The sequence below is a fragment of the Oncorhynchus kisutch genome, linkage group LG10 (assembly GCF_002021735.2).
Source record: "Oncorhynchus kisutch isolate 150728-3 linkage group LG10, Okis_V2, whole genome shotgun sequence".
Lineage (NCBI taxonomy): Eukaryota > Metazoa > Chordata > Actinopteri > Salmoniformes > Salmonidae > Oncorhynchus > Oncorhynchus kisutch.
This window is the reverse complement of record NC_034183.2, coordinates 65,072,688-65,100,558: the sequence shown is the minus strand read 5'-3', so window position 1 is coordinate 65,100,558 and position 27,871 is coordinate 65,072,688. Positions and strand designations below refer to the sequence as shown.

Genomic DNA, 27,871 nt, shown 5'->3' with positions numbered 1-27,871 from the left:
CTCTCCTTCTCTCAGTGCAGGAACGTTACCTGTCACATTTCGCTGTCTGGAGGAGAATCTGAAGATCGATAAGCGCGTGACGCGTTTCGTGCTGCCCATCGGAGCCACCATCAACATGGACGGTACAGCCCTGTACGAGGCGGTGGCAGCCATCTTCATCGCTCAGATGAATGACATCAACCTGGACGCAGGACAGATCGTTACCGTCAGGTAGGCCTCTTCTTTACCACTAACAACCCTGGCCCAGGGGGTTTCTTAGGATACTCTTGTGTTGAGGTGTGTTACCTGGGTGTAATATATTATGCTTTTAGGTATAGTACTGAAGTGCAGTGATGGTTTTAAGGTTGTCATGCTCTGTATGTATGTAAGAGAAAGCTGTGTCACTTCCTCCATGGGTTTTGTACCTTGAAATAGTCATCTAACTGTAGGTTTACAGGATGTATCAGTTGTGGTTGCTGATTACTTTTATGAGTCACATGCTAATGCATTCTGTGGTGACAATGTCTTGGAATGAGAAACGTGTGTGTAGCGTCAATTCCCTCTTCTCTTTCCTCTCCCTCCCTCCCTCCTTCCCCTCCTCTCCTCTCAGTATGACAGCCACCCTGGCCAGTGTGGGAGCGGCCAGTATTCCCAGCGCAGGCCTGGTCACCATGCTGTTGATCCTTACAGCTGTGGGCCTGCCCACCCAGGACATCAGCCTGCTCATCGCTGTCGACTGGCTGCTGTGAGTCACATACACACAATCACTGTGATGTTACACTTCAGATCTGGTCTTTGTTTTCAACAGCATGATGCCATTAGACTACAATGATTCAATGTTGCTGATTATCTCTATGAAAGAAAAGTAGGGTACGTCAAGCTCTGTCAAAATGCAACGCATATTGTCAACTGTAAAGGGTAGAGTGGTACTTAGCTGTAGATGCCATCTACTCATCCATGAGAGCTCCTGTCTTGTAGTGTACCTGTAACACAGTGATCAGTCATGGCTGACTCCAGCATTGTCTGTCTGTTGGGCCAGTGACAGAATGCGTACCTCAATCAACGTGGTGGGCGACTCGTTTGGTGCTGGGATTGTGGACCACCTGTCCAGGGCAGAGCTAGCTGAGATTGACGCCGAGCTCCTCTCCCCTGAGGATGAGGAGTTCATCCCCCCGCCCCCTGTCCTCACCGAGATAGACCTGGTGGACCCCAAGAGACCCCCCGAGTTACCCCCACGCTCCCCCCGCCCGCCCAAACTCAACCACCACGGCCACTCCAACCTGTCACAGATCTACTCCATCACCAACTCTCCCCGCTCCGTCCGCTCTCCGTCCCCCCATTCTGTCCGCTCTCCCTCCCCACGCTCCAACTGTTCCCACTCCCACTCCCCACGGCCCTCTGCCTTCCGTACCCATTCCCCACGCATCCTCCGCAGAACAGAGCCTGGCTACTGCGCCCTGCCAAGCCACGACAACCAGGTAGGCAGGGTTACAGCTACCACTAGTCCTAGGGCTCAATCCTAACTTCTTGTTAATCATGTATTGCTATCAATGGAATATTTGTGTGAACATTTGAGTTGGATGGTCCTTTGATGGCCTGTCTCTGACTTTATTCCTCTTTTTCTTCCCAGATCCCCACACTCCCTCGCTCCCACAGAGAGAGAGACAGAGGGGATAGAGACAGAAGGGAAAGAGACAGAGAAAGAGACAGGGAAAGAGACAGAGAGAGAGACAGAGAGAGAGATAGAGGAAGAGAGAGGGAGAGACTGCGGGGGCGAGACAGCGACCGATATCAGAGCGAGACAGAGGAAGAGGAGGAGAGGGATAGGGTGCTGGATGAAGGGAGTGAAGGAGAAGAGAGTGACGACACTGCTTACGACCGCAGGAACACCATCATGCCCTGCGACCTGCCCTGATTGGGACGCCTCTATGAAAACACTTTTGTTTTACCACAGTTTCACTACACTTCCCCCAATTTACTGCACTCTACCACCTAGTACCATTGTGTTGTTTTTGATAGGGGTCTGGGTTGGTGGATGCAGTACTCTACAAATGGTTACTATTTAGTAGTTGTCTGATTTGAGTGTTCTTGTGTGATTTGAGTCCTGTTTGACATGATCAGGGATCAATAAGCTTGCTTTGAGCGATGACGATATTTATGTTGCTATGGCAACACCCTTTAATAATCTTTAAGAAAAGAGCCCATGCCCTAACTTTTACGCTTCAGTGTGCTGCAGAAGGGAGCTTTAACTTAGTGTTGTGTCTTCTGTCAACCCAGCTCTCTGATAATCATTGTCTTGTTCTAATCATTTCAGCTAGCCAGTTCCTCAACCTTATCCTCTACCCTCTAGCGTGGCTGAGAGAGACGCTGTACTGAGATCTTGGTGTTCAGTGTCAGTCAACGTACAATCAGAAATGTTCTCTTCTATACTTCCAAAAGGTCATCTGTAGAACGTCGTCCATCTCCAGCTGTACTGTATCGAATGATTCAACAAATAATTATTAATTCTACTTATATGTAAGTTCAAATGTGAGATAAACTTGCGTGTAGCAACTATATGTAATTAAAGGTAACAAACACACTGTAGTCAAACTATTTTTATACTATTCTACCTCCTCTCTCTCTCTTCTCTTCCTCTCCTTGTCCTCTATAAACTCAACACTTCACTTGACTTGACCTCATCTTGAACCTCAACTTGTCCTGAAATGACAATCATAATACGGTTATTGTTGTTAATATTATGTTATTATGTATATGTTATTTCTCAGTATTTATGTATGGTTAGTCATTTTTTGTCATCGTCTGTTGTCTGAAATGATGGTTGTTAGTAATTTTATACATTTTTTCCAGCACAACAGTCTTCAGTCTGTGTTGCACAGCAGTCTGTTTTCATTTACTTGTTGTTTCATTACTCTTGTACTTTAATTATTTATTGGTTAATTAAGAGATATTCTCATTGGTTCTGTCATATTGATTTGTTTTCCTCTGTCCCTCTGAAATGCCTTTCTTTGAAGGTCATTACTGCCTACCCAAATCCTTCAGTCTTAATGCAGGTTTGTGTATATTGTATGTAATAAAATCTTAGAGATTTATTTAAATTAAAATGACAAAGATTTGGTTATTTCTGTACCTTGTGTAAAAACTGTGTACAGATTAGTACTACAAAAAGGGGACACACATCAATATTTTGTGACTAAAGACAGTGATGAAATCCAGTGGACAAGGATATTACTGGACGTTCAAGTTGCAACTGGCACACTAAACCTCGAACACACACATTCACACACACACACACACACACACACACACACACACACACACACACACACACACACACACACACACACACACACACACACACACACTCACGCACACGCACACGCACAGCACACGCACACGCACACACACACGCACACGCACAGCACACGCACAGCACACGCACAGCACACGCACAGCACACGCACACGCACACGTTGATGAGACAAAGACACACAGAGATATCAACACACTTAATCCTCTCAAAGAAGAGTTGGGGAGGGAGGGAGGGAGGGAGGGAGGGAGGGAGGGAGGGAGGGAGGGAGGGAGGGAGGGAGGGAGGGAGGGAGGGAGGGAGGGAGGAGGGAGGGAGGGAGGGAGGGAGGGAGGGAGGGAGGGAGGGAGGGAGGGAGGGAGGGAGGGAGGGAGGGAGGGAGGGAGGGAGGGAGGGAGGGAGGGAGGGAGGGAGGGAGGGAGGGAGGGAGGGAGGGAGGGAGAATAGAAGAACGGCAGATGGCCAGAAAGACGTCAATCCAACTCATTCTTCCAGACAGCGCAGGGCACTGTGGGTAATTGCAAACAGGACTGACGTTAGTGCTGGGACCCTGCACGTCACGGAGAGAGGAGGAGAGGATGAGAGAAACAGGTAGATAATAAGGGAAAGCTTCAGGCCACAACAGGCCACCACCACCTAGTGACCCCAGTGAACAGGGACAGACATGCCTCGACTCTCTGGGTGAAGGTATTCAACAAAACTGACAGACTATGATTCATTACTCTATTTATATGTAGTGAACTGAGTCTTTTCGGCTCACATACAGGAATTTCTTACACAACAAGATTGCCACTTCAATTTTTTTGTCAATTCAATGAAAAGCAACCAAAAACAAGCATAAATCACTCAAACCACACAATGAGTTGTCCATATATTACACTAGAAACATCTAACCCACAACACGGCATCGGAATGTCAGCCAGCCCGGAGGGGGGGGGGGGGGGTCAGGGTATGTAATCATTGGGACAGTCATCAAGCAGTGAGGGTATGAAGAGACTCATCTGCTCAAACCGTCAGTGTTGCTGAAACACCATCAACTCATTTCAACTTCACTTCAGTCTGGCTTGTCTCCAGTTTCATTTAGAAGCATTTACTTCTCTCTTTTAGCAACAGTCACTGAGTTTCCTCAGTCCTCCCTGGCAGAGTAGGGTATGGAACTGGTGGATGTTATTTCAATGTAGAGGATGGTTATTGATGCCATTACATTAGTGTCACACTTGTTGCATGTTTATTTAATCCCACCTGCACATTTCACCATTTCTGCCAACTAGGCTTTTTCAGGGCGGAGGGTGAAGAATGTTGCAGAAAGAAATGCATTACTGTCACGGCTGATGAAAGGAGCGGACCAAGGTGCAGCGTGGTGAGCGTACATGTTCTTTAATTAAGAAAAAGACGCCGAACAAAACAATACACACTACAAAACAAAACCGTGAAGCTTAAGGCTAAGTGCCATAAAGAAAGTCAACTTCCCACCAAGACAGGTGGGGAAAAAAGCACCTAAGTATGGTTCCCAATCAGAGACAACGATAGACAGCTGTCCCTGATTGAGAACCATACCCGGCCAAAACATAGAGATAAAAAAAATCATAGAAACACAAGACATAGAAATGCCCACCCCAACTCACACCCTGACCAAACCAAAATAGAGACATGAAAAGGATCTCCAAGGTCAGGGCGTGACAATTACAGACATGAATCACTATACTTATGGGATTTGTTTGTATGGTTGTCCCATAAAATGTATGTTGTTTGTATAATTCGTTATTGTTTACATAATTATTTCAATCTGCAAAATACACAGTAGATATTTCTTCTGGCTTCATGGCTCAGAAGAAGCAACCACAGAGCCCTCAGTATGATGTCCCTGAGCTGGGATGACTAGGAGGATTTGCACGGAGTGCTTTGACCTCTAGAGACTAAAGAGATAGTTGCAAGGAGGGAAATCAACTCAATCCTTTGGGGTGCGTGTGAAGTGGGAACACAAATGATCCAATCTGCTCTCTCACCAAGTTAAACAGATGGTATCTAAACCTAACAAAAAATCATACATTTAACATATTATGTCAACATTTTGAAAGACTAGACATTTTGGTTGTTGTTGTTTAGATAATTGTTTTGTGGTGAAGTGGACATCTGCTGACTCATCTCCCCTCTGTTAACAAAACAGGGACTCATTTAGATAACTGATAAAATACCATCTTTATTAAATACAACAAATATTAACAGGGTTCGCAGTCATAGAACACATACTGGTAACCACACACAAACACACACACAAACACACACACACACATACTGGTAACCACACACAAACACACACACAAACACACACACACACATACTGGTAACCACACACACACACACACACACACAAACACACAGAACATATACTGGTAACCACACACAAACACACACACACAAACACACAGAACATATACTGGTAACCACACACACACACATACTGGTAACCACACACACACACACACACACACACACACACACACACACACACACACACACACACATACATACACATACACACACACGCACACACAGTCATAGACCACGTACTGGTAACCACACAAACACACACACACACACACACATACTGGTAACCACACACACATATACACATACACAGCGTACACACATACACAGACGCACACACACAACCCACTATCTGTGCAGCTCACAATCTCTGATCATAAGAACATATTTATAAAGCACAGTATAAACACTGAACACTGTGCAAAGCATTTTGTTAAGACACATTCTAAGTAGGCAAGATAATTGAGGCACCATGGTAACATGGACAGGGGCAGGGATGTGTCTTTGGATGACCAGTAAAGTACTTCTACCCAGTGGGGTGAGTGTGTATGTAGGCCAGTGGTATCTACTAGTGTTAGCCCTGCACAGCCATTGGGAGGAAGGGTCAGCTGGAAGCCTGACAGGTCCAGGATCAGATTTCCCTGCCGCCCAGCCTAGCTGTCTCCATTACACACTGAAAACTCTTCACTGGCCCAGGACCAACGCTTAGGGCTGCTCTCTGTTTGCACCACAGCCCCCAGGCTGATCTCTTTGTGTTCCATGTCAACACAATATCACTGCAGAGCATTTCTGCCATAGCTTTAAGAGACGGTGCCCAGTCCCATCAGGACATTGAGTGTTTTTACACATAGTCCTCTTTAAAAGAACTGATCTTTGAATGAGGACTCAACTCTTTTGTCAGTTCACTTCACCTATCCTGTGGTCCGAGTCCTCTTTGCATTGCCATGTTTAGAAAGGAACCAAGATCTTTTTCCAAAATTCACTCAATGCACTCCAGGGTTTTTACAAAGTGCAGTGCATGACAAGACATTCTATCAAAACGTGTTATCGGACAGCTATATACACCTGCTTACATTTTGAAAGCTAATAGACTGCATTTAGTGAAAAGGGGAGAAATAATCATTTTAATCAGAAGACACTATGAACATGTAAATATTATTGGTAACAGAATAAATAGCAGAAGAATAACTGCAGATGAAATAATACTGTAATTGAAAAGTGTACACCCAATTTAGGCTACCGCCCTTTTAAGAGCTAGAATTGATTTTGGACCCTATGTTGTGATTCTCACCAAATATGTTGTTGTCTTCTCACACTATTCAAACCCCACAATCAAATAAACAGTTTATGAACCTCTCTTAGCCTATAGATCACATATGGCAAACAAATAGTCTGAACTAAAAACTAAACATTTCTGTGGATTCTTGACAATCGCTAATCAATATAAAAAACATCACTTTTTTTTCCATGAACCTGCACATCCACTTCTCTCTTTTGTCGCACCAATGTGAGTGGTTACGGCAAGGGAAACAATGCTGCAGTAGCCTCGTGTGTTGTGCGGAAATAATGACAAGTGAACCTGGGGAGCTTTGTGTTCACATTGCCCTAAAAAAGGAATCAAACCTCGGAATTCAGGAGAACCGAACTCAGACCATCTCTCGAGATGATCTCAGTTCGGTTTGCTTAGGGGGCTCTTCTGTCTTCTTCTGAGGGGGTCTGAGTTCTTTGAGAGTGTTCACGCTGCACAAAAAATTTGCAAACTGCACTGGGTTCACAAAAATGGTAAAAACGCCCTTAGTCAACTCTCTACACACATTCAAAACGGCCCTGTGCATTTAGCTAGCTAGCACACAATAACAAATAAATGGCACTGCAATTCACTCATGTCTTATAAACACCAACATTTACAATTGCTAGAGTTGTATGTACTGTATAAACTGTTATTACAATCTGGTAAATATATCATAAATAAATATACATTCTGTTTCAGCTGTTTTTATTGTCAATATGATGGCATCATACTCGATTCTCAGTGGCATTAGCAAAAAGCAAGCTGTCACAATATCTGCCATGGTCTCATCAGTTCTGTTTGTAGTAAACGGTGTAAGCCATTGACAGTGCAAGTAAGTCCTTGAGTAAAATAGTATTTTTTTTGTATCTCTTTACTTTGCCATCCTCAATCTTTCTCTCTTTCAGCAGATCCTCTGTCTATCCATCTATCCTGTCTCACACCTGAGTGACCAGGGGTTCCCTGAGGTACACGTTGCCTTTGTTCTCCCACCCGTCCTGCCCCGCACACAGTCCTGACAGCAGTGTCCCATTGAGGGGGTTACAGATTCCCTTGCAGTCGCCCACATACAGGGGAGTGTAATCTCCCTCCCCTTCGTCTCCCTCCTCATCCTCACCCTCCCAGAGAGAGGTGCTGATGTGGGTGTACTCACTGATTTTCTCGAGACACTCCGTCTCTCGGTGATAGAAGTAGCTGAAGTTGGACACAATGACGGGGACTGGCAGGGAGATGGTGAGCACACCAGCGATGGCACACATGGAGCCCACCAGCTTGCCCCCCAGAGTCGTAGGGTACATGTCCCCGTAGCCCACTGTCGTCATGGAGACCACGGCCCACCAGAAAGCCTCGGGGATGCTGGTGAACACCGTGTCGGGGCTGTCCGCCTCGGCGAAGTAGACAGCGCTGGAGAAGAGGATGACTCCGATGAAGAGGAAGAAGATGAGCAGGGCCAGCTCTCTCAGGCTGGCCTTCAGAGTCTGGCCCAGGATCTGCAGGCCCTTGGAGTGACGCGACAGCTTGAAGATCCTGAACACCCTGACCAGCCTAATGACCCTGATGATGGCCAAAGACATGCCCGGGTCCTTGTTGGAGGTTTTGTCCCTGGCCAGCTCTGTGCCCAGAGTGACGAAGAAGGGAATGATGGCGAGGAAGTCGATAGTGTTCATCACGTCCTTGAAGAAGTGGAGCTTACTGGGGGAGCTGGCTAAGCGCATAATGAGCTCAAAGGAGAACCAGAAGATACATATGGTCTCCACCTGGAAGAAGGGGTCATGGAAAGCACTGCCAGTGGGAGGGACCAGGATGGTGATGTTGGGGATGGTAGGATGGGGCTGGTAGGTGAATTTCTGGAGGGAGAGAAGGAGAGAGGGAAAGTGAGTGGTGTTAGAAATGAAGCAGGAGAGATTGAGGGGAGATAAAACAGTGAAGGGGGGGATGACCGTGGTTTAGACAAGAGATAACAAACAGGGTTGTAACGTCTCCTTCCAACTCACACCCTCCAACACGTAGATCCCCCTGAACGCAGCTCACTCTCCAGATCCCAATCACCTGGATTCTAATCACCTGTTCACACACCTGTATGTCATTATCACACACTATTTAGTTCAGTTCTTTGCTCCACATCATTGTGAGGTTTTGTTTGTTTTGTGACACACGTCTTTCAGAGCGCTGGCTTTCCTGTGATTTACTCCCCCTGTGTATGATGGTTTTTTGCCTATCTCACTAACGGTGCCTTTTGCCTATTCCCTGCCTGTACTTTAGCTTATCGGATTTCCTGTTATCTACCTATTGCCTGATCTCCCAGACTACGTTACTAGCCTTTTCCCTGCCTGTACTGTTCCCTTTTGGACTCCCTGTGTAGGACCTTCTGCCTGCCCCTGGACCCAGCTACCTGCTTCCTCCTGTGTATGACCTTCTGCCTGGACCCAGCTACCTGCCTCCTCCTGTGTAGGACCTTCTGCCTGCCCCTGGACCCAGCTACCTGCCTCCTCCTGTGTATGACCTTATGCCTGGACCCAGCTACCTGCCTCCTCCTGTGTAGGACCTTCTGCCTGCCCCTGGACCCAGCTACCTGCCTCCTCCTGTGTATGACCTTCTGCCTGCCCCTGGACCCAGCTACCTGCCTCCTCCTGTGTAGGACCTTCTGCCTGCCCCTAGACCCAGCTACCTGCCTCCTCCTGTGTATGACCTTCTGCCTGCCCCTAGACCCATCTACCTGCCTCCTCCTGTGTAGGACCTTCTGCCTGCCCCTAGACCCAGCTACCTGCCTCCTCCTGTGTAGGACCTTCTGCCTGCCCCTAGACCCAGCTACCTGCCTCCTCCTGTGTAGGACCTTCTGCCTGCCCCTAGACCCAGCTACCTGCCTCCTCCTGTGGTCCTTTACAATAAACACCTGCTGCACCCTGCACTTGAAACCAGCTCTCTGTCTCCCCTCGTGTTCATTACAAGGGTAATGAAGGACATGAATTCATTAATAAGAAATAGTAAGGGTGTAAGGTTAGACAGAGGTCGGGGAGAACCATGATGACTACAGTAAACATGAGAAGGAGGAGAGAGGGAGGAGAAGTGATTATTTTAAAGGTGGCCAAGTTTTTCCTCAGCACATGTGGAGAATGCATCAGTCTGATTAAGACTGTGATAACTGTAATACTGTGTATAACTTCACTTGTGTAATCACACTCTCTCTTTCCTTCCACAGACCTTGATGCAAATGTGTTTCGTCTCTATATTTAAACAGAAGAAAAACATTATCGAGCATGACTGCATGTGACAACGGCTAATGTTACAGCACAGCGTCTGGACTGACTGAGGAATCTGACACTTCATTTCATCCTGACAATGTTTTCTAAGAAGCAGTCTTGGGGTTCAAAGTGAGACAGTCAAATGTAGGTTTTATGGTATATCCAGCAATATGTCCAGCAATTTTTATTGCCTGTGATAAAATTATTTTGAAGCAAAAGTCTATGATACTCTGTTTGTGTGTTAGTGCCTGTCCGTGTACCTGCATGAGTGTGCCTGTGTGAGGTGCATATACAGCAGTTGTTTGTTTGGGCATATACTGCATATGTTAGTCTCTATGTAGAGGCCTGGAATGCTTTTACCAACTGAAATGACAGTGACATTTGCCCTCACATTTGTCACCCACTACTTTAGTTCCATTTCTCCTCACCTTTATGAGGTTGAAAAGCCATGATCACACTGCCCCGACAGACATTCTCACTCTTTGTCACCCAATAAGAAAGGAATAACAACTAGCCGCTCATTCCAAATGGTCACAGAACCATACAGCATGTCTGTATGCAGTGTCTAGAGCTCCCGTTGCAACGGGAGGTGGTCGTCTTGTAAAAGACAAGGATTTATTTTCAGTTGCTGCCACCTATGCTGCCATTTTGAGTCTGTACAGAGCGCTGTGTGTCTTCTGTCAGATGTTCTGATCATGTGAGTGTGTGTGAGTGACTGAGTGAGTGTGAGAGGTTGGGTGTGTGTATATGCGCTTCGGTAAGACCCACCGTATACCTTGTGTTCTGTGCTTTTGCATGATCCCTCAAAATCCAAAGGCAGCTAAGCCAACCTTGTCAGTAAGCCACTTGGCAGGTGAAGTACATTTCGTTTTGTGCGAGTCATCAAATAGGTGTTCTGTACTACTCTTTCCATCCCTCTTTCAGTGGGTATGAGTCAGTGTGTTTATTAATGGGAACCAACGTTTACATGTTGATGTGCTCTTAGGGTTGTCCTTACGCTATATATACTCCTTTAGATCTCTAAGGAGTAACGTGAGACAGGCTCCTCTCCACTCTCCTCTTTTGCACTCCACTTTCACTTACCCTCTCTCCCTCTCTCCCTCTCTCCCTCTTTCCCTCTCTCCCTCTCTCCCTCTCTCTCCCTCTCTCCCTCTTTCTCTCCCTCTTTCTCTCTCTCTCCCTCTCTTTCTCTCCCTCTTTCTCTCTCTCTCTCCCTCTTTCTCCCTCTCTCCCTCTCTCCCTCTTTCTCTCCCTCTTTCTCTCCCTCTTTCTCTCTCTCTCTCTCTCCCTCTCTCCCTCTCTCCCTCTTTCTCTCCCTCTTTCTCTCCCTCTTTCTCTCTCTCTCTCCCTCTCAACTCCATCTATTCCCATACGGAGTCGTCTTGGCAGTGATCATGGAGGACCAGTCAATGTGAGACACAGATGGACAGTGATCTGGAGATACCATCAATAAAGCATAATGTTCTTTGTGCAGTCCATATTTACCCCTCCCTTCCTGCCCCTCATCTCTCTCTGTCCCACCCCTTTTTCTCTCCCGCTCTTACCTGCAACCTCCCTCTTTCTCTAGTTCCCTAACTGTGATTCTCTCTCTCCTCCAACCTATTTCTCTTGTTTTCCTACCACACTAGTTCCCCCTCTCCTCACCCCCACTCTTCCCATTCCTTTCCCTCAATTTTAACGAGATGACTAAAATAATCTCAGAAATGTCTCTGTCCTGTGTGTGTGTGTGTGTGTGTGTGTGTGTGTGTGTGTGTGTGTGTGTGTGTGTGTGTGTGTGTGTGTGTGTGTGTGTGTGTGTGTGTGTGTGTGTGTGTGTGTGTGTGTGTGTGTGTGTGTGTGTGTGTGTGTGTGTGTGTGTGTCGCATGTTGTGTTTAACCCTGTAAGGGGCCTGTGTCGTCACACATGTAGTATTTATGTTCCACAGGGTGACATCTGTCATTGACTTTCACCAACTGTCATCCTTTACTAATTGTCATCCTTCAGTGACTGTTGATGATCACCCCATCATCAGTCTCTCAATGTTCTAACCTCTGTTCTCTTAGCACCCTGTCGAGATGCATTCCTTACTCTTTCATCCTCTCTTCATCCCTCTCTTCATTCCTCTCTTTATTCCTCTCTTTATCCCTCTCTTTATTCCTCTCTTCATTCCTCTCTTTATTCCTCTCTTCATTCCTCTCTTTATTCCTCTCTTTATTCCTCTCTTTATTCCTCTCTTTATTCCTCTCTTCATCCCTCTCTTCATTCATCTCTTTATTCCTCTCTTTATTCCTCTCTTTATTCCTCTCTTCATTCCTCTCTTTATTCCTCTCTTTATTCCTCTCTTCATCCCTCTCTTCATTCATCTCTTTATTCCTCTCTTCGTTCCTCTCTTTATTCCTCTCTTTATTCCTCTCTTCATTCCTCTCTTTATTCCTCTCTTCATTCTTCTCTTTATTCCTCTCTTCATCCCTCTCTTCATTCCTCTCTTTATTCCTCTCTTCATTCCTCTCTTTATTCCTCTCTTTATTCCTCTCTTCATTCCTCTTTATTCCTCTCTTTATTCCTCTCTTTATTCCTCTCTTCATTCCTCTCTTTATTCCTCTCTTCATTCCTCTCTTTATTCCTCTCTTCATCCCTCTCTTCATTCCTCTCTTTATTCCTCTCTTTATTCCTCTCTTCATTCCTCTCTTTATTCCTCTCTTCATTCCTCTCTTTATTCCTCTCTTCATCCCTCTCTTCATTCCTCTCTTTATTCCTCTCTTTATTCCTCTCTTTATTCCTCTCTTTATTCCTCTCTTTATCCCTCTCTTCATTCCTCTCTTTATTCCTCTCTTCATTCCTCTCTTTATTCCTCTCTTCATTCCTCTCTTTATTCCTCTCTTCATCCCTCTCTTCATTCCTCTCTTTATTCCTCTCTTTATTCCTCTCTTTATTCCTCTCTTTATCCCTCTCTTCATTCCTCTCTTTATTCCTCTCTTCATTCCTCTCTTTATTCCTCTCTTTATTCCTCTTCATCCCTCTCTTCATTCCTCTCTTTATTCCTCTCTTTATTCCTCTCTTTATTCCTCTCTTCATCCCTCTCTTCATTCCTCTCTTTATTCCTCTCTTCATTCCTCTCTTTATTCCTCTCTTTATTCCTCTCTTTATTCCTCTCTTCATTCCTCTCTTTATTCCTCTCTTCATTCCTCTCTTCATTCCTCTCTTTATTCCTCTCTTTATTCCTCTCTTCATCCCTCTCTTCATTCCTCTCTTTATTCCTCTCTTCATTCCTCTCTTTATTCCTCTCTTTATTCCTCTCTTTATTCCTCTCTTCATTCCTCTCTTCATTCCTCTCTTCATTCCTCTCTTTATTCCTCTCTTTATTCCTCTCTTTATTCCTCTCTTTATTCCTCTCTTCATCTCTCTCTTCATCCCTCTCTTTATTCCTCTCTTCATTCCTCTCTTTATTCCTCTCTTTATTCCTCTCTTTATTCCTCTCTTTATTCCTCTCTTTATTCCTCTCTTTATTCCTCTCTTCATCCCTCTCTTCATCCCTCTCTTTATTCCTCTCTTCATTCCTCTCTTTATTCCTCTCTTCATTCCTCTCTTTATTCCTCTCTTTATTCCTCTCTTCATTCCTCTCTTCATTCCTCTCTTCATTCCTCTCTTCATTCCTCTCTTTATTTCTCTCTTTATTCCTCTCTTCATTCCTCTCTTTATTCCTCTCTTCATCCCTCTCTTCATCCCTCTCTTCATCCCTCTCTTCATTCCTCTCTTTATCCCTCTCTTCATTCCTCTCCTTCCTCTATATGTGCTTTATGCACATCTCCCGCAGCCTCTCCTTTCTCCTGGTCCCTTTGTTTGTTTCCTTTTCTACTATTCTCTGTTTCTCTCTCATTCTCTCTCTCCTGTGTGTCATTTCTGTTTGGCCCTCAGGCCCCTGGCCCCACAACGGCGCCCTCTCACCTCTCGGAGCTCCTTCTCGTTCCTGAAGTCAGGCAGCGTCTCCAAGCAGAAGATGGCGATGGACACCACAATGACCATGACGCTGATGATGGCGATGATGCGTGCGCCCGAGGAGGATTCTGGGTGCTCAAAAAGCATCCAAACCTTCCTCTGCATCTCGTTCTCAGGCAGCGCAGGCACCTCTTCCTTGGGGAAGCCCTCATCCTCCTTGAAGCGTTCCATGATCTCCTCACCAAGCTCATAGAAGCGCAGCTCATCTAAGAACACATCCAGGGGCACGTTAGCAGGCCGCCGCAGCCGCCCGCCAGACTGGTAGAAGTAGAGGATGGCGTCAAAGCAGTTCCGGTTCCGGTCCAGGAACAGCTCATTGCGCAGAGGGTCAAAGTAGCGAATTCTGCGGTTAGGGTCCCCCAGGAGGGAGTCAGGGAACTGGGCCAGAGTGCGGAGCTGTGTCTCGTAGCGCATCCCTGACACGTTGATGGCTAGCCGCTCCGTCAGGGCCCAGCCCCCCCTCCACAGGGAGCCTGAGCGACGACAGCTTTCCCTTTTCCCCTCAACCCTCTCCTTTTCACTGCCATTGTTCTCTGTCTCCTTCTCTCCCTTCTCCGCCTTGTTGCGCTGGTCCTTGGTCTCCTTGTCGCTCTCGCTCACCTCCTCTGGGAGATGTTTCTTGTCTCCTTCTCCTCCTCCTTCACCTCCACCCTTGTCATGGTTCTCCATTCCTTGGTCTGTCATTCAGCTTCTATTTAGTTCTTTGTGAGGACAGTTTGTCCCCTTACTCTAGAGAGAAATGCACAACGCTGCTGAAGTTATCAAGAAACATATCAGGTACTGCAGAAGAAGAGACATATCAGGTAAAGGCAGATAAAGAAGTGGGAGGAGAAACAACTCACATTATTGGCAATTTTAATACTCATAATTATTTAACAGAAATGTAAGCTTAAAGTAATTTACGCCAATTCACCCCCAAATACACTACCGGTCAAGAATTTTAGAATACCTACTCATTGAGGGGTTTTTCTTTATTTTTACTAGTTTCTACAGCAGAATAACAGCTTTGCATACTCTTGGCATTCTCTCAACCAGCTTCACATAGAATACTTTTACAACAGTCTTTAAGGAGTTCCCACATATGCTGAGCACTTGTAGGCTGCTTTTCCTTCACTCTGCGGTCTGACTCATCCCAAACCATCTCAATTTGGTTGAGGTCGGGTGATTGTGGAGGCCAGGTCATCTGATGCAGCACTCCATCACTCTCCTTCTTGGTCAAATAGCCCTTACACAGCCTGGAGGTGTGTTGGGTCATTGTAACTGACTTGCCTGGTTAAATGAAGGTTACATTTAAAAAATAAAATAAAAATGTCCGGTTGAAAAACCAAATGATAGTCCCACTAAGCCCAAACCAGATGGGATGGCGTATTGCTACAGAATGCTGTGGTAGCCATGCTGGTTAAGTGTGCCTTAAATTCTAAATAAATCACAGACAGTGTCACCAGCAAAGCACCCCCACGCCATAACACCTCCTCATCCATGCTTTACGGTGGAAATCGCCAATTTGGACTTCAGACCAAAGGACAAATTTCCGCCAGTCTAATGTCCATTGCTCATGTTTCTTGGCCCTTGCAACCCTCTTCTTCTTATTGGTGTCCTTTAGTAGTGGTTTCTTTGCAGTAATTCGACCATGAAGGCCTGATTCACACAGTCTCCTCTGAACAGTTGATGTTGAGATGTGTCTGTTACTTGAACTCGGTGAAGCATTTATTTGGGCTACAATTTCTGAGGCTGGTAACTCTAATGAACTTATCCTCTGCAGCAGAGGTAACTCTGGGTCTTCCATTCCTGTGGTGGTCCTCATGAGAGCCAGTTTCATCATAGTGCTTGATGGTTTTTGTGACTGCACTTTGAACTTTCAAAGTTCTTGAAATGTTCCGTATTGAGTGGCCTTCATGTCTTAAAGTAATGATGGACTGTCATTTCCCTTTGCTAATTTGAGCTGATCTTGCCATAATATGGACTTGGTCTTTTACCAAATAGGGCTATCTTCTGTATACTCTGCCTACCTTGTCACAACACAACTGATTGGCTCACACACATTAAGAAATAAAGAGATTCCACAAATGAACTTTTAAGAAGGCACACCTGTTAATTGAAATGCATTCCAGGTGACTACCTTGTGAAGCTGGTGAGAGAATGTCAATAGTTTGCAAAGCTGTCATCAAGGCAAAGGGTGGCTATTTGAAGAATCTCAAATACAAAATACATTTTGATTTGTTTAACACTTTTTTGGTTACTACATGATTCCATATGTGTTATTTCATAGTTTTGATGTCTTCACTATTATTCTACAATGTAGAAAAGAGTTAAATAAAGAAAAACCCTTGAATGAGTCGATGTTCTGAAAGTCTTGACCGGTAGAATGCAAGACACATTTTACATCTACAGTAAAGAATAAGAAATAAAAGCATGAACTAGACAGGTGTTATTTCAATCAGAACCGTTAACCTTTATGTTCGGTCAGAATGACTATTTCTTTAATCAGAACATTAGTCTTTACAGTCAACACAGTCATTATTAGAATAACACAGAGTCCTACTCATAAACATCCTAGTTACATGCCATGCCCAAGCATGCTGCTGTGAAGTAACCATATTATTGGTGTTATTTACAAGAAGCAGCCTGCACTGTTCCACTCACCCCTCTGTCAGTCAGCTACTGTTGAAAGAGACTAATTACTCAAGAAAATCACGGTGCCTCCGCTACTGTACCTCCACCACAGGGTATCTGTCTGTCTGTCTGTCTGTCTGGCCCTCCCTTTGGCCGTCTGTCTGTCTGTCCGTCCGGCCCTCCCTCTGGCCGTCTCTCTGTCTGTCTATCCCCTGTTTGATCTCTCCGTAAGTCTCTATCTCCCACCTCCCATGGCTCCTTCAGGGGTAGTGTTAATCTGTCTGCTGATACCCCACCCTGGGTGAAGTGAAGATAGTTAAGCTTGTTTGTAGGTCACAGCCTTCAGTCTCTCCCCTTTGCTCTCTCTCATGCCTACTATTTCTCTGGAGAATGCTGTCAGGTCGAAATTCAATCCACTGCCTTCTCTCTACAACCTCAGCATGGTGTCCTCTTCATACCCCCAACCCCTAATGTCAGCCCCCTGCCTCTCTCTTAAAGTCCTCTTCATACCCCCACCCCCTAATGGCAGCCCCCTGCCTCTCTCTTAAAGTCCTCGTCATACCCCCACCCCCTAATGTCAGCCCCCTGCCTCTCTCTTAAAGTCCTCTTCATACCCCCACCCCCTAATGTCAGCCCCCTGCCTCTCTCTTAAAGTCCTCTTCATACCCCCACCCCCTAATGTCAGCCCCCTGCCTCTCTCTTAAAGCCCTCTACATACCCCCACCCCCTAATGTCAGCCCCCTGCCTCTCTCTTAAAGTCCTCTTCATACCCCCACCCCCTAATGTCAGCCCCCTGCCTCTCTCTTAAAGCCCTCTTCATACCCCCACCCCCTAATGTCAGCCCCCTGCCTCTCTCTTAAAGCCCTCTACATACCCCCACCCCCTAATGTCAGCCCCCTGCCTCTCTCTTAAAGCCCTCTACATACCCCCACCCCCTAATGTCAGCCCCCTGCCTCTCTCTTAAAGTCCTCTTCATACCCCCACCCCCTAATGTCAGCCCCCTGCCTCTCTCTTAAAGTCCTCTTCCGACCCCCACCCCTAATGTCAGCCCCCTGCCTCTCTCTTAAAGCCCTCTTCATACCCCCACCCCCTAATGTCAGCCCCTGCCTCTCTCTTAAAGTCCTCTTCCTACCCCCACCCCCTAATGTCAGCCCCCTGCCTCTCTCTTAAAGCCCTCTTCAATTTCCCCTCTCTGCCTGTCATAAACAAACACACAAACACACACACACCATCCTCAACACATGTACTGATGTCCTCACGAGACCCAAATGAACACCCATAAACTCCCAGTGAGAATGTATTTTGGAGTTCCATCCTGGCTTCAGTATTTATAATACTCCTGACTAGGGCCCTGTGTTTTTCTGACCATGTCACCTTACCAGGAAACACTCAGGGCCATAAATGAGTTATGTAGCAGAGCCAATGCATTTCCTGGTGAGGTGTGGTCAGGAAAAACGTAGGGCCCAAGTCACATTTACAAACATGTTAACACATGTTATGAGACCAAACAGTAAAACTGAAAGCCTACAACAAAAAGCCATGACACTCCTTTTCTGATGATCCTTTCGTAAGCCTTTATTCAGTTGGCTTAGTGTATGGTATAGTATAGGGTATGGTGCACACGTGTCAGGCAGGTAATGACTCACAGGTGTTGTGTCAACAAAAATGTAAGTGACATATAGTGACCACTGTAAGATGTCAACAGCATTATTTCTGGGCCAGAAAAAGGTTACATGGGGCGGCACGTAGCCTAGCAGTTAAGAACGTTGAGCCAGTAACCGAGAGTTGGCTGGTTTGAATCCCGAGCCGACTAGGTTAAAAAAATCTGTTGATGTGCCCTTGAGCAAGGCACTTAACCCTAATTGCTCTGTTAAATCGCTATGGATACGATTAAATGACTCAAATGTAAATGTAAAATAAGAATTGATGGTTGAGTTAACTATTTAGAGGCGTGTGTCAGTTGGAAGGTGGGAAAAACATGTCAAATGTATAACAGTTATAACACTGATATGAGGTGGATTTTACAGGAAAGTGAGCATTAAAGCATTTAAATATTTTTTTTAAATTATGCATTAGACAATTGCAAAAACCATCCCATGGGCTTCTTGGTTAATTGATGAATGTAATGGCTTATTTTTTCCATTTCAGAATATGCCTCATACATAGACTGAGATACCGGTATGCATGTTGACACAGCAGGTTGCAGCACCAGGATGTGCGTTAGAACTTGCATGGAGTTTAAACTACAAGTTCCACAAAGCCGCTCACCTGTCTTCACAGACGACAACAAACCCGTGATTTTTAAGGAACTTGGAGGAGGGAAGAGAAAGTTAACGTAGAAATGTAAAAGACAAAAAGACAAACAGAGGGATGCAATTATATATTTTGCTGCATGTAAAGAAATATAATAAAAAGTGTAGATTGGAAAGAGGGCAAGTCACTTTGTTTGCGGCATTCGACCAACACAGTCAACCAGGTAGTGGCGGTTCTTTGCGAACGTATCATCACTGAAATCATCACCCGTGGCGGGTTGGCTCTAGTGAACATGTCAGGCAGTACATTGCGTTACGGAGACAAAGTTGTCATTGTGACCGGCGGGTCCAAAGGGATTGGTAGAGGGATTGTCAAAGTATTCGGTAAGAATCAAAGTTGCTGATTTGAAGTACGTTTGTTGAGATTTGAGCAGAGTGAGGTACTGGGGAAACAATAATAATGTGCTATTCTGTTGTTCTTTCCCCAGTGGAGAATGGAGCCAAAGTTGTATTCTGTGCAAGAGGGGGTGAGTGCAAGAGGGGGTGCTCAGATTAAAGTATACCATTGCAGGTGTGGGAGAACTGGTGGCTTCTACGGTTGTGGCTAGATGGAGTACAGCTTCGTACCAAAAGTTGCATGCTCGAGTTGCGTCGGTGACAACTGTAGGATTGTAGCTAAGCCTAACCTTAAACTTTTTCGCCTAACTTGCTACATTAATTACCCTAACCTGCTACTTTAATTATTCTAACCTGCTACGTTAATTATCCTAACCTGCTGCATTAATTCTCCCAACCTGCTGCATTAGTTATCCTAACCTGCTGCATTAGTTATCCTAACCTGCTGCATTAGTTATCCTATCCATCTAGCCACAACCGTAGAAGCCATCAGTTACAAGAAAACTACAAAAATGTGTCTCGGAATCTTCATTCATCAGTAATCCATTGTTGAAGACTTTATGAATCATTAAAAAAATCCCTCTCGACATCATCTTTACATTGCATATTCATAAGTTTACTGTATTCTTATTTTATATATATATTCTTATTATTTTTGACAGTGGCAGCAGGACAGGCTCTAGAGGCCGAGCTGAACAGGGCAGGGCCAGGGTCATGCAAATTTGTACCTTGTGACATCTCCAAAGAGGAGGACATCAAGGTAGGGTCTGGGCAATGACTTATTTTATAGCACAGTGAAATGAGAGTCAAATGATCACTCATATGCACAACATTTCAACAGAGTTTATATCCTCATTCCTCAATGGATCACATGACCTGTGGTTTATCAGAATGCTTACTAAAACGTTTTGTATTGTAATCTACACTCCACCTATATTTAGTCTTTGTTGGATTTTCCCTGTCTGTGAAAGGACTCTTCTCGTCTGAGTTAGTTTACTCACAGCTCTAGCAAGCCCCTTGCTCCTCATTTGAAGGTCTGCTTATAAACTGCTTAGAAATCACTGTTAAAGGCCCAGTCGGTCATTATTTGAAGCTCTCTGTGTTTCCTGTGCCCTGGTTTCCTGTTTTCTTCCCTTGTTTTTTGTGCTTGCCTCCCAGACTGAGAGTTCGCTCAGGCATTGAGGTCTGTGCTGACATACATTTATTAATTTGTAAAAAAAAAAATATATATATATATATATATATATATATATATATATATATATATATTAAACAGTTGAAGTTGGAAGTTTACATACACCTTAGCCAAATACATTTAAACTCAGTTTTTCCCAATTCCTGACATTTAGTCCTAGTAAATATTGGCTTTAAATTGTTTAACTTGGGTCAAACGTTTCGGGTAGCCTTCCACAAGCTTCCCACAGTAAGTTAGGTGAATTTAGCCCATTCCTCTTGACAGAGCTGGTGTAACTGAGTCAGGTTTGTAGGCCTCCTTACTCGCACACTTTTTCAGTTCTGCCCAAAAATGTTCGATAGGAGTGAGGTCAGGGCTTTGTGATGGCCACTCCAATACCTTGACTTTGTTGTCCTTAAGCCATTTTGCCACAACTTTGGTAGTATGCTTGTGGTCATTGTTCATTTGGAAGACCCATTAGCGTCCAAGCTTTAACTTCCTGACTGATGTCTTGAGATGTTGCTTCAATATATCCACATAGTTTTCCATCCTCATGATGCCATCTATTTTGTGAAGTGCACCAGTCCCTCCTGCAGCAAAGCACCCCCACAACGTGATGCTGCCATCCCTGTGCTTCGTGGTTGGGATGGTGTTCTTCGGCTTGCAGGCCTCCCCCTTTTTCCTCCAAACATAACGATGGTCATTATGGCCAAACAATTATATTTTTGTTTCATCAGACCAGAGGACATTTATCCAAAATTCCGATCTTTGTCCCCATGTGCAGTTGCAAACCGTAGTCTGTCTTTTTTATGGTGGTTTTGGAGCAGTGGCTTCTTCCTTGCTGAGCGGATTTTTAGGTTATGTTGATATAGGACTTGTTTTACTGTGGATATAAATACTTTTGTACCTGTTTCCTCCAGCGTCTTCACAAGGTCCATTGCTGTTGTTCTGGGATTGATTTGTACTTTTCACACCAACGTACGTTCATCTCTAGGAGACAGAACGCTTCTCCTTCCTGAGCGGATTGACAGCTGCGTGGTCCCATGGTGTTTATACTTGCGTACTGTTGTTTGTACAGATGAACGTGGTACCTTCAGGCGTTTGGAAAATGCTCCCAAGGATGAACCAGACTTGTGGACGTCTACAATTAATTTTCTGAGGTCTTGGCTGATTTCTTTTGATTTTCCCATGATGTCAAGCAAAGAGGCACTGAATTTGAAAGTAGGCCTTGAAATACATCCACAGGTACACCTCCAATAGGCTAATTGACATCATTTGAGTCAATCAGAATCTTCTAAAGCCATGACATAATTTCCGGGAATTTTCCAAGCTGTTTAAAGGTACAATCAACTTAGTGTATCTAAACTTCTGACCCACTGGAATTGTGATACAGTGAATTATAAGTGAAATAATCTGTCTGTAAACAATTGTTGTAAAAATGACTTGTGTCATGCACAAAGTAGATATACTTGCCAAAACTATAGTTTGTTAACAAGAAATTTGTGGAGTGGTTGAAAAACAAGTTTTAATGACTCCAACCTAAGTGTATGTAAACTTTCGACTTCAACTGGAGTGGACAGATAGATGAAGCCTCATCAGACTATTAAAATGTATTAGTGGTCAGACTAACACTGCAAGACGGAAGCTTTCCATAATGTTTTACATTTAGGTCATTTAGCAGATGTTCTCATCCAGAGCGACTTCTTTTTTTTCTACACATCCAATCATCATTCAGTGTCCAGATCCTGGTGCTTGTGAACAGTAGTGACATTGCTATAACCTGTTTTGTGTGTTTGACTGAGGGATGTGTGTATGTTTCTATGTTATTTTAGTGGTGCGTCTAGCTGGTTTTTCAGCTTAGGCTCTATGTAGCAAGTTAGGTAGGTACATAGGTAATGGGATCATAGGTCCACATACCTGGAGAGAGTAATTATACACGTCTAACACAGTGTGGTGGTCAATGACAGAGTGCAGTCAACTCAACGTATGGTATTCTCTCTGCAGAGGTTGATTTCAGTGACAGTGGAGCATTATGGTCAAATAGACTGTCTGGTCAACAATGCTGGGTGGCGTGAGTATCTGTTATCATTTTGTATGAGAATTGATGTTGTTAAGGAAAGAAAGAAAGGAAATGATATATACACAAATCAGCTGATAGTTGGTATACCAATCCACGTCCAGGCACTTCTTTTTATTATTATATATATACTTTTTTTTACCCTCTTTTTCTCCCCAATTTTGTCATATCCAATTTGGTAGTTACAGTCTTGTCCCATTGTCCCGAAACACAACCCCGCCAAGCCGTACTGCTTCTTGACACAATGCACGCTTAACCCGGAAGCCAGCTGCACCAATGTGTCGGAGGAAGCACCGAACAACTGTCAGTGTGCATGCACTGACAAGGAAATCCCGGGCCGGCCAAACCCTCCCCTAACCCGGACGACGCTGGGCCAATTGTGCGTCGCCTCATGGGTCTCCCAGGCGCGACCGGCTGCGATACAGCCCGGTATATAACCAGGATCTGTAGTCACACAACTAACACTGCGATGCAGTGCTTTAGACCGCTGTGCTACTTGGGAGGCCCTGGCAAGCCATTATTTAAACAGGCATATTCAAGCATTAAAAACACATACACTGAGTGTACAAAACATTAAGAACACCTTCCTAATATTGAGTTGCACCCCTCCTTTTGCCCCCAGAACAGCCTGGACTCTACAAGGTGTCGAAAGCGTTCCACAGGGATGCTGGCCCATGTTGACTCTAATGCTTCCCAGAGTTGGCTGGATGTCATTTGGGTGGTGGACCATACTTGATACACACAGGAAACTATTTATGGTGAAAAACACAGCAGTGTTGCAGTTCTTGACAAACCGGTGCGCCTGGCACCTACTACCATACTCTGTTTAAAGGAAGTTAAATATGTTGTCTTGCCCCATTCACCCTCTGCATGACACACAGACACAATCCATGTCTCAATTGTCTCAAGGCTTAAAAAGACTTCTTTAACCTGTCTCCTCCCCTTCATCTACACTGATTTGAAGTGGCATCAATAAGGGATCATAGCTTTCACCTGTATTCACCCAGTCTGTCTGATGTGGAAAGGGCAGGTGTTCCTAATGTTTTGTACTTCGTGTATACGCTTTGCAGCTTGCACCATCAAACCGATCACCTGATCGTCACACCCTGACAAAGGTGCAAGTCGGAACGCGGATGTATTTTTAATGCTATACTGGTTTTCATCGTTTTTTAAAGATCTGCACACGTTTTTGTACCACTTAACACTTTTTTTTTGTGGATATGAAATGCATGTTTTTCCCCCTCTTCTACAATTCACATACTCCATAGACATTTGGTTAGTGTTTATGCTGTATTCATTGAGTTCCCTCACTTTCATCCTCTTTCAGACCCACCTCATAAACCCACAGATGACACTACTGCAGATGAGTTCAGAGATCTTTTGAATCTTAACCTCATCAGTTACTTCCTGGCCTCCAAAGTAAATAATTCACTCATTATATTTCCTTTACTGAAAGCCTTCAGGTATGATGCTTTATTACTTGTTATAAGCATGTATGAGCCTTAATAATGGGTTATTATATACCTTATAATATGTGTTACGTCATCACGGGATCTCCCCTCCTCAGTATGCCCTGCCCCACCTGCGACAGCGACAGGGGAACATCATTAACTTGTCCAGTCTGGTGGGCTCCATTGGTCAGAAAAATGCAGCACCATATGTAGCCACTAAGGTGAACAAAAAATATAGATAACAGTATGCATCAGTACTTTATTCCACTGTTTGAGGCTTGGAGAAGTAGGCCTAACAGGGGTAATGTCTCTTTTCCTCCACAAGGGGGCGATCATTGCCATGACAAAAGCCATGGCTGTAGATGAGAGTCGATACCAAGTGAGAGTCAACTGGTGAGTAGAACTGGCATCTGTCTCCATTTACAAACATTTAGGATTTTCTACTTTTGTCTGTCCTGTTTAAAAATACTTTTGTATTTTTCCACTTTTTCCTCTTATCTCTAGCTCTGTTTGCTGCAGTCTAAATGTGTATTATCTTGTAGCATCTCCCCTGGTAATGTGATGACACCTCTGTGGGAGGAGCTGGCTGGACAGACTGCAGATACCTTAGCTACCATTAAAGAAGGAGAGAACGCTCAGGCAAGTGCTCACTGGACAGGAGCCAATACAAGATATATGATGAAATATAAGATCTGTTACAATGACATATTTCAGAATGCATTGAAAAGGGAGGGTTGGTAGAGACTTCCTAATTTCACTTGCATCTCTCGTCTTGATGAACCTGATGCCTCATCTTTAACATTCTTCCTCATCTCCAACAGCTGCTTGGTCGAATGGGGACAGAAGCTGAGAGTGGGTTGGCTGCTCTGTACCTGGCTGCTGATGCTACGTTCTGCACTGGGATAGACCTGCTGCTTAGTGGAGGGGCAGAACTCAACTACGGCTACAAGAGCCAGGTCCCATGAGCAGGCCTGTCACTCCGGGCCTTGTGCCTACCTGACCAATAACAGGACCTGTTATGTTCTATTGCCATCCTGCTTGTGATTATTGAACCAATCACCCTGTCTTATCCATTGCCACGGGATGTAGAGGTGCTGGAGATGGTACAGCACCCCCTGGTGGTGAGATGGTAAAGCTGCAATAATTTGTGTTGTTGCAATAAAAAATTATTAAACTATTTTTTCCGTTGCATTGTTGATATAAATGATAATGGGATTGGGGTAGGGGAGAGAGGAAAAAACATGGGATATGTATATATGGGACCTATTTTGCATGGAGAGCACTCAGCTCTGTTTTGTAAACTGCACTCATGATATGCTTCTATCTATTCAGTGTGGTTGGTTTGGAGTTGGACACGCTCTGCTGTACGATAGACCGTTTAAGTTAAATCGGGTCTGACCCTCTCCACCCTCCATATTCTATTCTTTCCCCTTTGTGGTGGATATCAAGTGATCTGGAGCAGTTTTCGCAATAGTTTCACTTACATTTTCTATTAGTTTACAATTCTAAACTTGGCGTAAAGGGAATGGGAACAAAATCTAATTGTGTTCTCTCGCACTTGTCTCGCAGGCCTGCTGCTGCCCATGTCAAACACGTAGCGGTAATAGTCAACTAGTCTAGAAAGCAACACAGTGCTGGGTGTTTTATTTAATCTTTGTACACCTTCAAGTTTGTGAAATTAAAGTTTGGAGAAGCTTACAATTTATCCTACCATTTCTACCCATCTTCATACCACTTATGATATGCACATTATCGTGGAACAGTTTCATTTCAAGAGTAACGTTTTCGTTTCTCAAAATCATTCGCACGTGGCTAATAATACAAATCGGGATTCAAATGATTAAAACCCCAAAAGTTCAAATTCCACTAATGGGAGAGCACCAGCCTCTGCCATGTGAATACACTGAGTCATACTGGCGGCTAAATAAATGAGCACATGGAACTATGAGATAGCCTATAGGACAATGTAGCAGTAGCATATATACACTTAATTGACTTGCTGAAGAAAAAAATTGCTGAGAAACTGTCACAAGAATTTTCAATCCCAATGATAATAATCAATAGCTCTGACCAATCCGAGGTTTATAAGACCATGGGAATAATAATAATAATTAGTCAGACTCAGCTTATGCAAAAGGTTAGTACAGTTTATTAAGAGAACGTTCTAAAGTCAAGAATACAAAGACATCCATTTTATAGCTGCGCACATACTTCCACACAAACAGTAAGTATCCTATGCACATACTGTCCTGCTACCCAGCCGACAAAGATTATGGGAGGCCGTGAGAATCACCCCGTCCTCTCTCAAGATAGGGAGACCCTGGGAAGTATTCTCAGTGGCCCCTAGCCAAGGTCGGCACCGAATCTTGCTCAGACAGTCTGTTTTTAAGATACTATAATAGACATATTGTACAGATACACAGTATTGTTATACCCTAATTCTGACTAAAATTACACTCACGGATATATAATTCTACTGACTAAAACCACACACATTATTAGAACAATCTCATGATTCTAATCAATTTCATACAATCATATGGTTTCAGGGTGGAATATTCTAATCATTAATTTAAACATATAAATCCCATTAACAGAAACTCAGCTTATTAGTGGTGGTGAGTTAAGACAATCAGAAAAAACAGACATCCCAAAACAGGCAACCAGACACATTAGTCCATTGATGACATAGTCCCAAAGCGTCTGACACAAGATGGCGCAGCAGTAGGACGTGTGTGTTTGTCTTTGTCTTATCCAGTGTAAATAGCCAGTCTTTTTCGTATATATATATATATATATATTAATCTCACTTTCTATCTACGAACTAAATATACTTTCCTGCAACCTGCCTCACCCATTGTGGTACGGATCTGCTATTTTTATTCCTTATATCTGGAACTCCATCAGGAGCTAGCCAGCTAACTAGCTACTAGTCTTTGTTAGCCACAGCTAGCGGTCTTCACCTTTTTCTCGGTCACCAGCCAGCCTTAGCTCGGACAATACCTGCCAGTCTCCACAGCACGATATCGACCCAGAGCATATCGGACTGCTTCTCTCTACCACATCACCGGATTCCTGCCGCTCTGAATCATTACACCGGACCATCGCAGCTAGCTAGCTGCAAACGAGTGGCTACTGTTAGCTAACGCCTCTGCCCCGAAGAAAGCACCAGCTAGCGTTGAGCTAGCCTCGAGGTAGGCCCATATACCAGCTAATTTTAGGGCTATAATACCTTCTTTGCCAATTGGCCTGGAACCATTATTGTCGAGACGGAGCCCCAACGATCCATCACGACTGGACTGCAGACGTGATCGCCTGATGTGGTCCGACAAAACAATAAACAATACAAAACAAACCGTGAAGCTTAAGGCTATGTGCCATCAAACAAAGTTAACTTCCCACAAACACAGGTGGGAAAAAGGGTACCTAAGTATGGTTCCCAATCAGAGACAACGATAGACAGCTGTCCCTGATTGAGAACCATACCCAGCCAAAACATAGAAATAGAAAATCATAGAAACACAAAACATAGAATGCCCACCCAAACTCACGCCCCCCTGGCCAAAACAAAATACAGACATAAAAAGGATCTCTAAGGTCAGGGCGTGACAGTATAGGGGTGGATCTGGGTGGGCATCTATCCGCTGGGTCGGCGGCGAGGGTCCCCGCATCAAGTGGGGTGAGCCAGCGGAGCCTCCTGCGGGGGTGAGCCAGCCAGCGGAGCCAGCGGTGGAGCGGGGTCTGGGGGGGGTACTGTCACGCCCTGACCTTAGAGATCCTTTTTA

General features: G+C 44.6%; 3 protein-coding genes across 4 annotated transcripts in view; 2 read left to right on the top strand and 1 right to left on the bottom strand.

Moving 5' to 3' along the window:
• Positions 1–3,100, top strand: part of LOC116375918 (excitatory amino acid transporter 2) — a 38,518-nt gene extending 35,418 nt beyond the window's left edge. The window contains exons 8-11 of the mRNA XM_031834736.1: positions 16–210; positions 590–724; positions 1,019–1,457; positions 1,610–3,100. Coding sequence (XP_031690596.1) covers positions 16–210; positions 590–724; positions 1,019–1,457; positions 1,610–1,894 — 1,054 coding nt within the window. The 3' untranslated portion in view covers positions 1,895–3,100. The remainder of the gene's footprint in view (positions 1–15; positions 211–589; positions 725–1,018; positions 1,458–1,609) is intronic.
• Positions 3,101–7,052: 3,952 nt separating this feature from the next.
• LOC109897403 (potassium voltage-gated channel subfamily A member 1) lies at positions 7,053–17,147 on the bottom strand. Of its 2 annotated transcripts, none has more exons than XM_031834735.1 (3): positions 16,767–17,147; positions 14,073–14,903; positions 7,053–8,752 (listed from the first exon to the last, which is right to left on the bottom strand). In XM_031834735.1, exons 2-3 carry the CDS (start codon positions 14,805–14,807, stop codon positions 7,844–7,846), a joined length of 1,644 nt encoding a protein of 547 aa, XP_031690595.1. In that variant the 5' UTR covers positions 14,808–14,903; positions 16,767–17,147; the 3' UTR covers positions 7,053–7,843. The 2 variants fall into 2 exon arrangements, with proteins under 2 accessions (XP_031690595.1, XP_031690594.1); XM_031834734.1 differs by having other exon boundaries at positions 14,073–14,850; positions 16,767–17,146.
• Positions 17,148–18,884: 1,737 nt separating this feature from the next.
• Positions 18,885–25,265, top strand: LOC109898704 (17-beta-hydroxysteroid dehydrogenase 14). The gene is made up of 9 exons (XM_020493801.2): positions 18,885–19,372; positions 19,477–19,515; positions 20,047–20,144; positions 22,563–22,629; positions 23,963–24,054; positions 24,203–24,307; positions 24,412–24,479; positions 24,629–24,725; positions 24,908–25,265. The coding sequence occupies exons 1-9, from the start codon at positions 19,282–19,284 to the stop codon at positions 25,049–25,051; spliced, it is 801 nt and encodes a 266-aa protein (XP_020349390.1). The 5' UTR covers positions 18,885–19,281; the 3' UTR covers positions 25,052–25,265.
• The last annotated feature ends 2,606 nt before the right edge of the window (positions 25,266–27,871 follow it).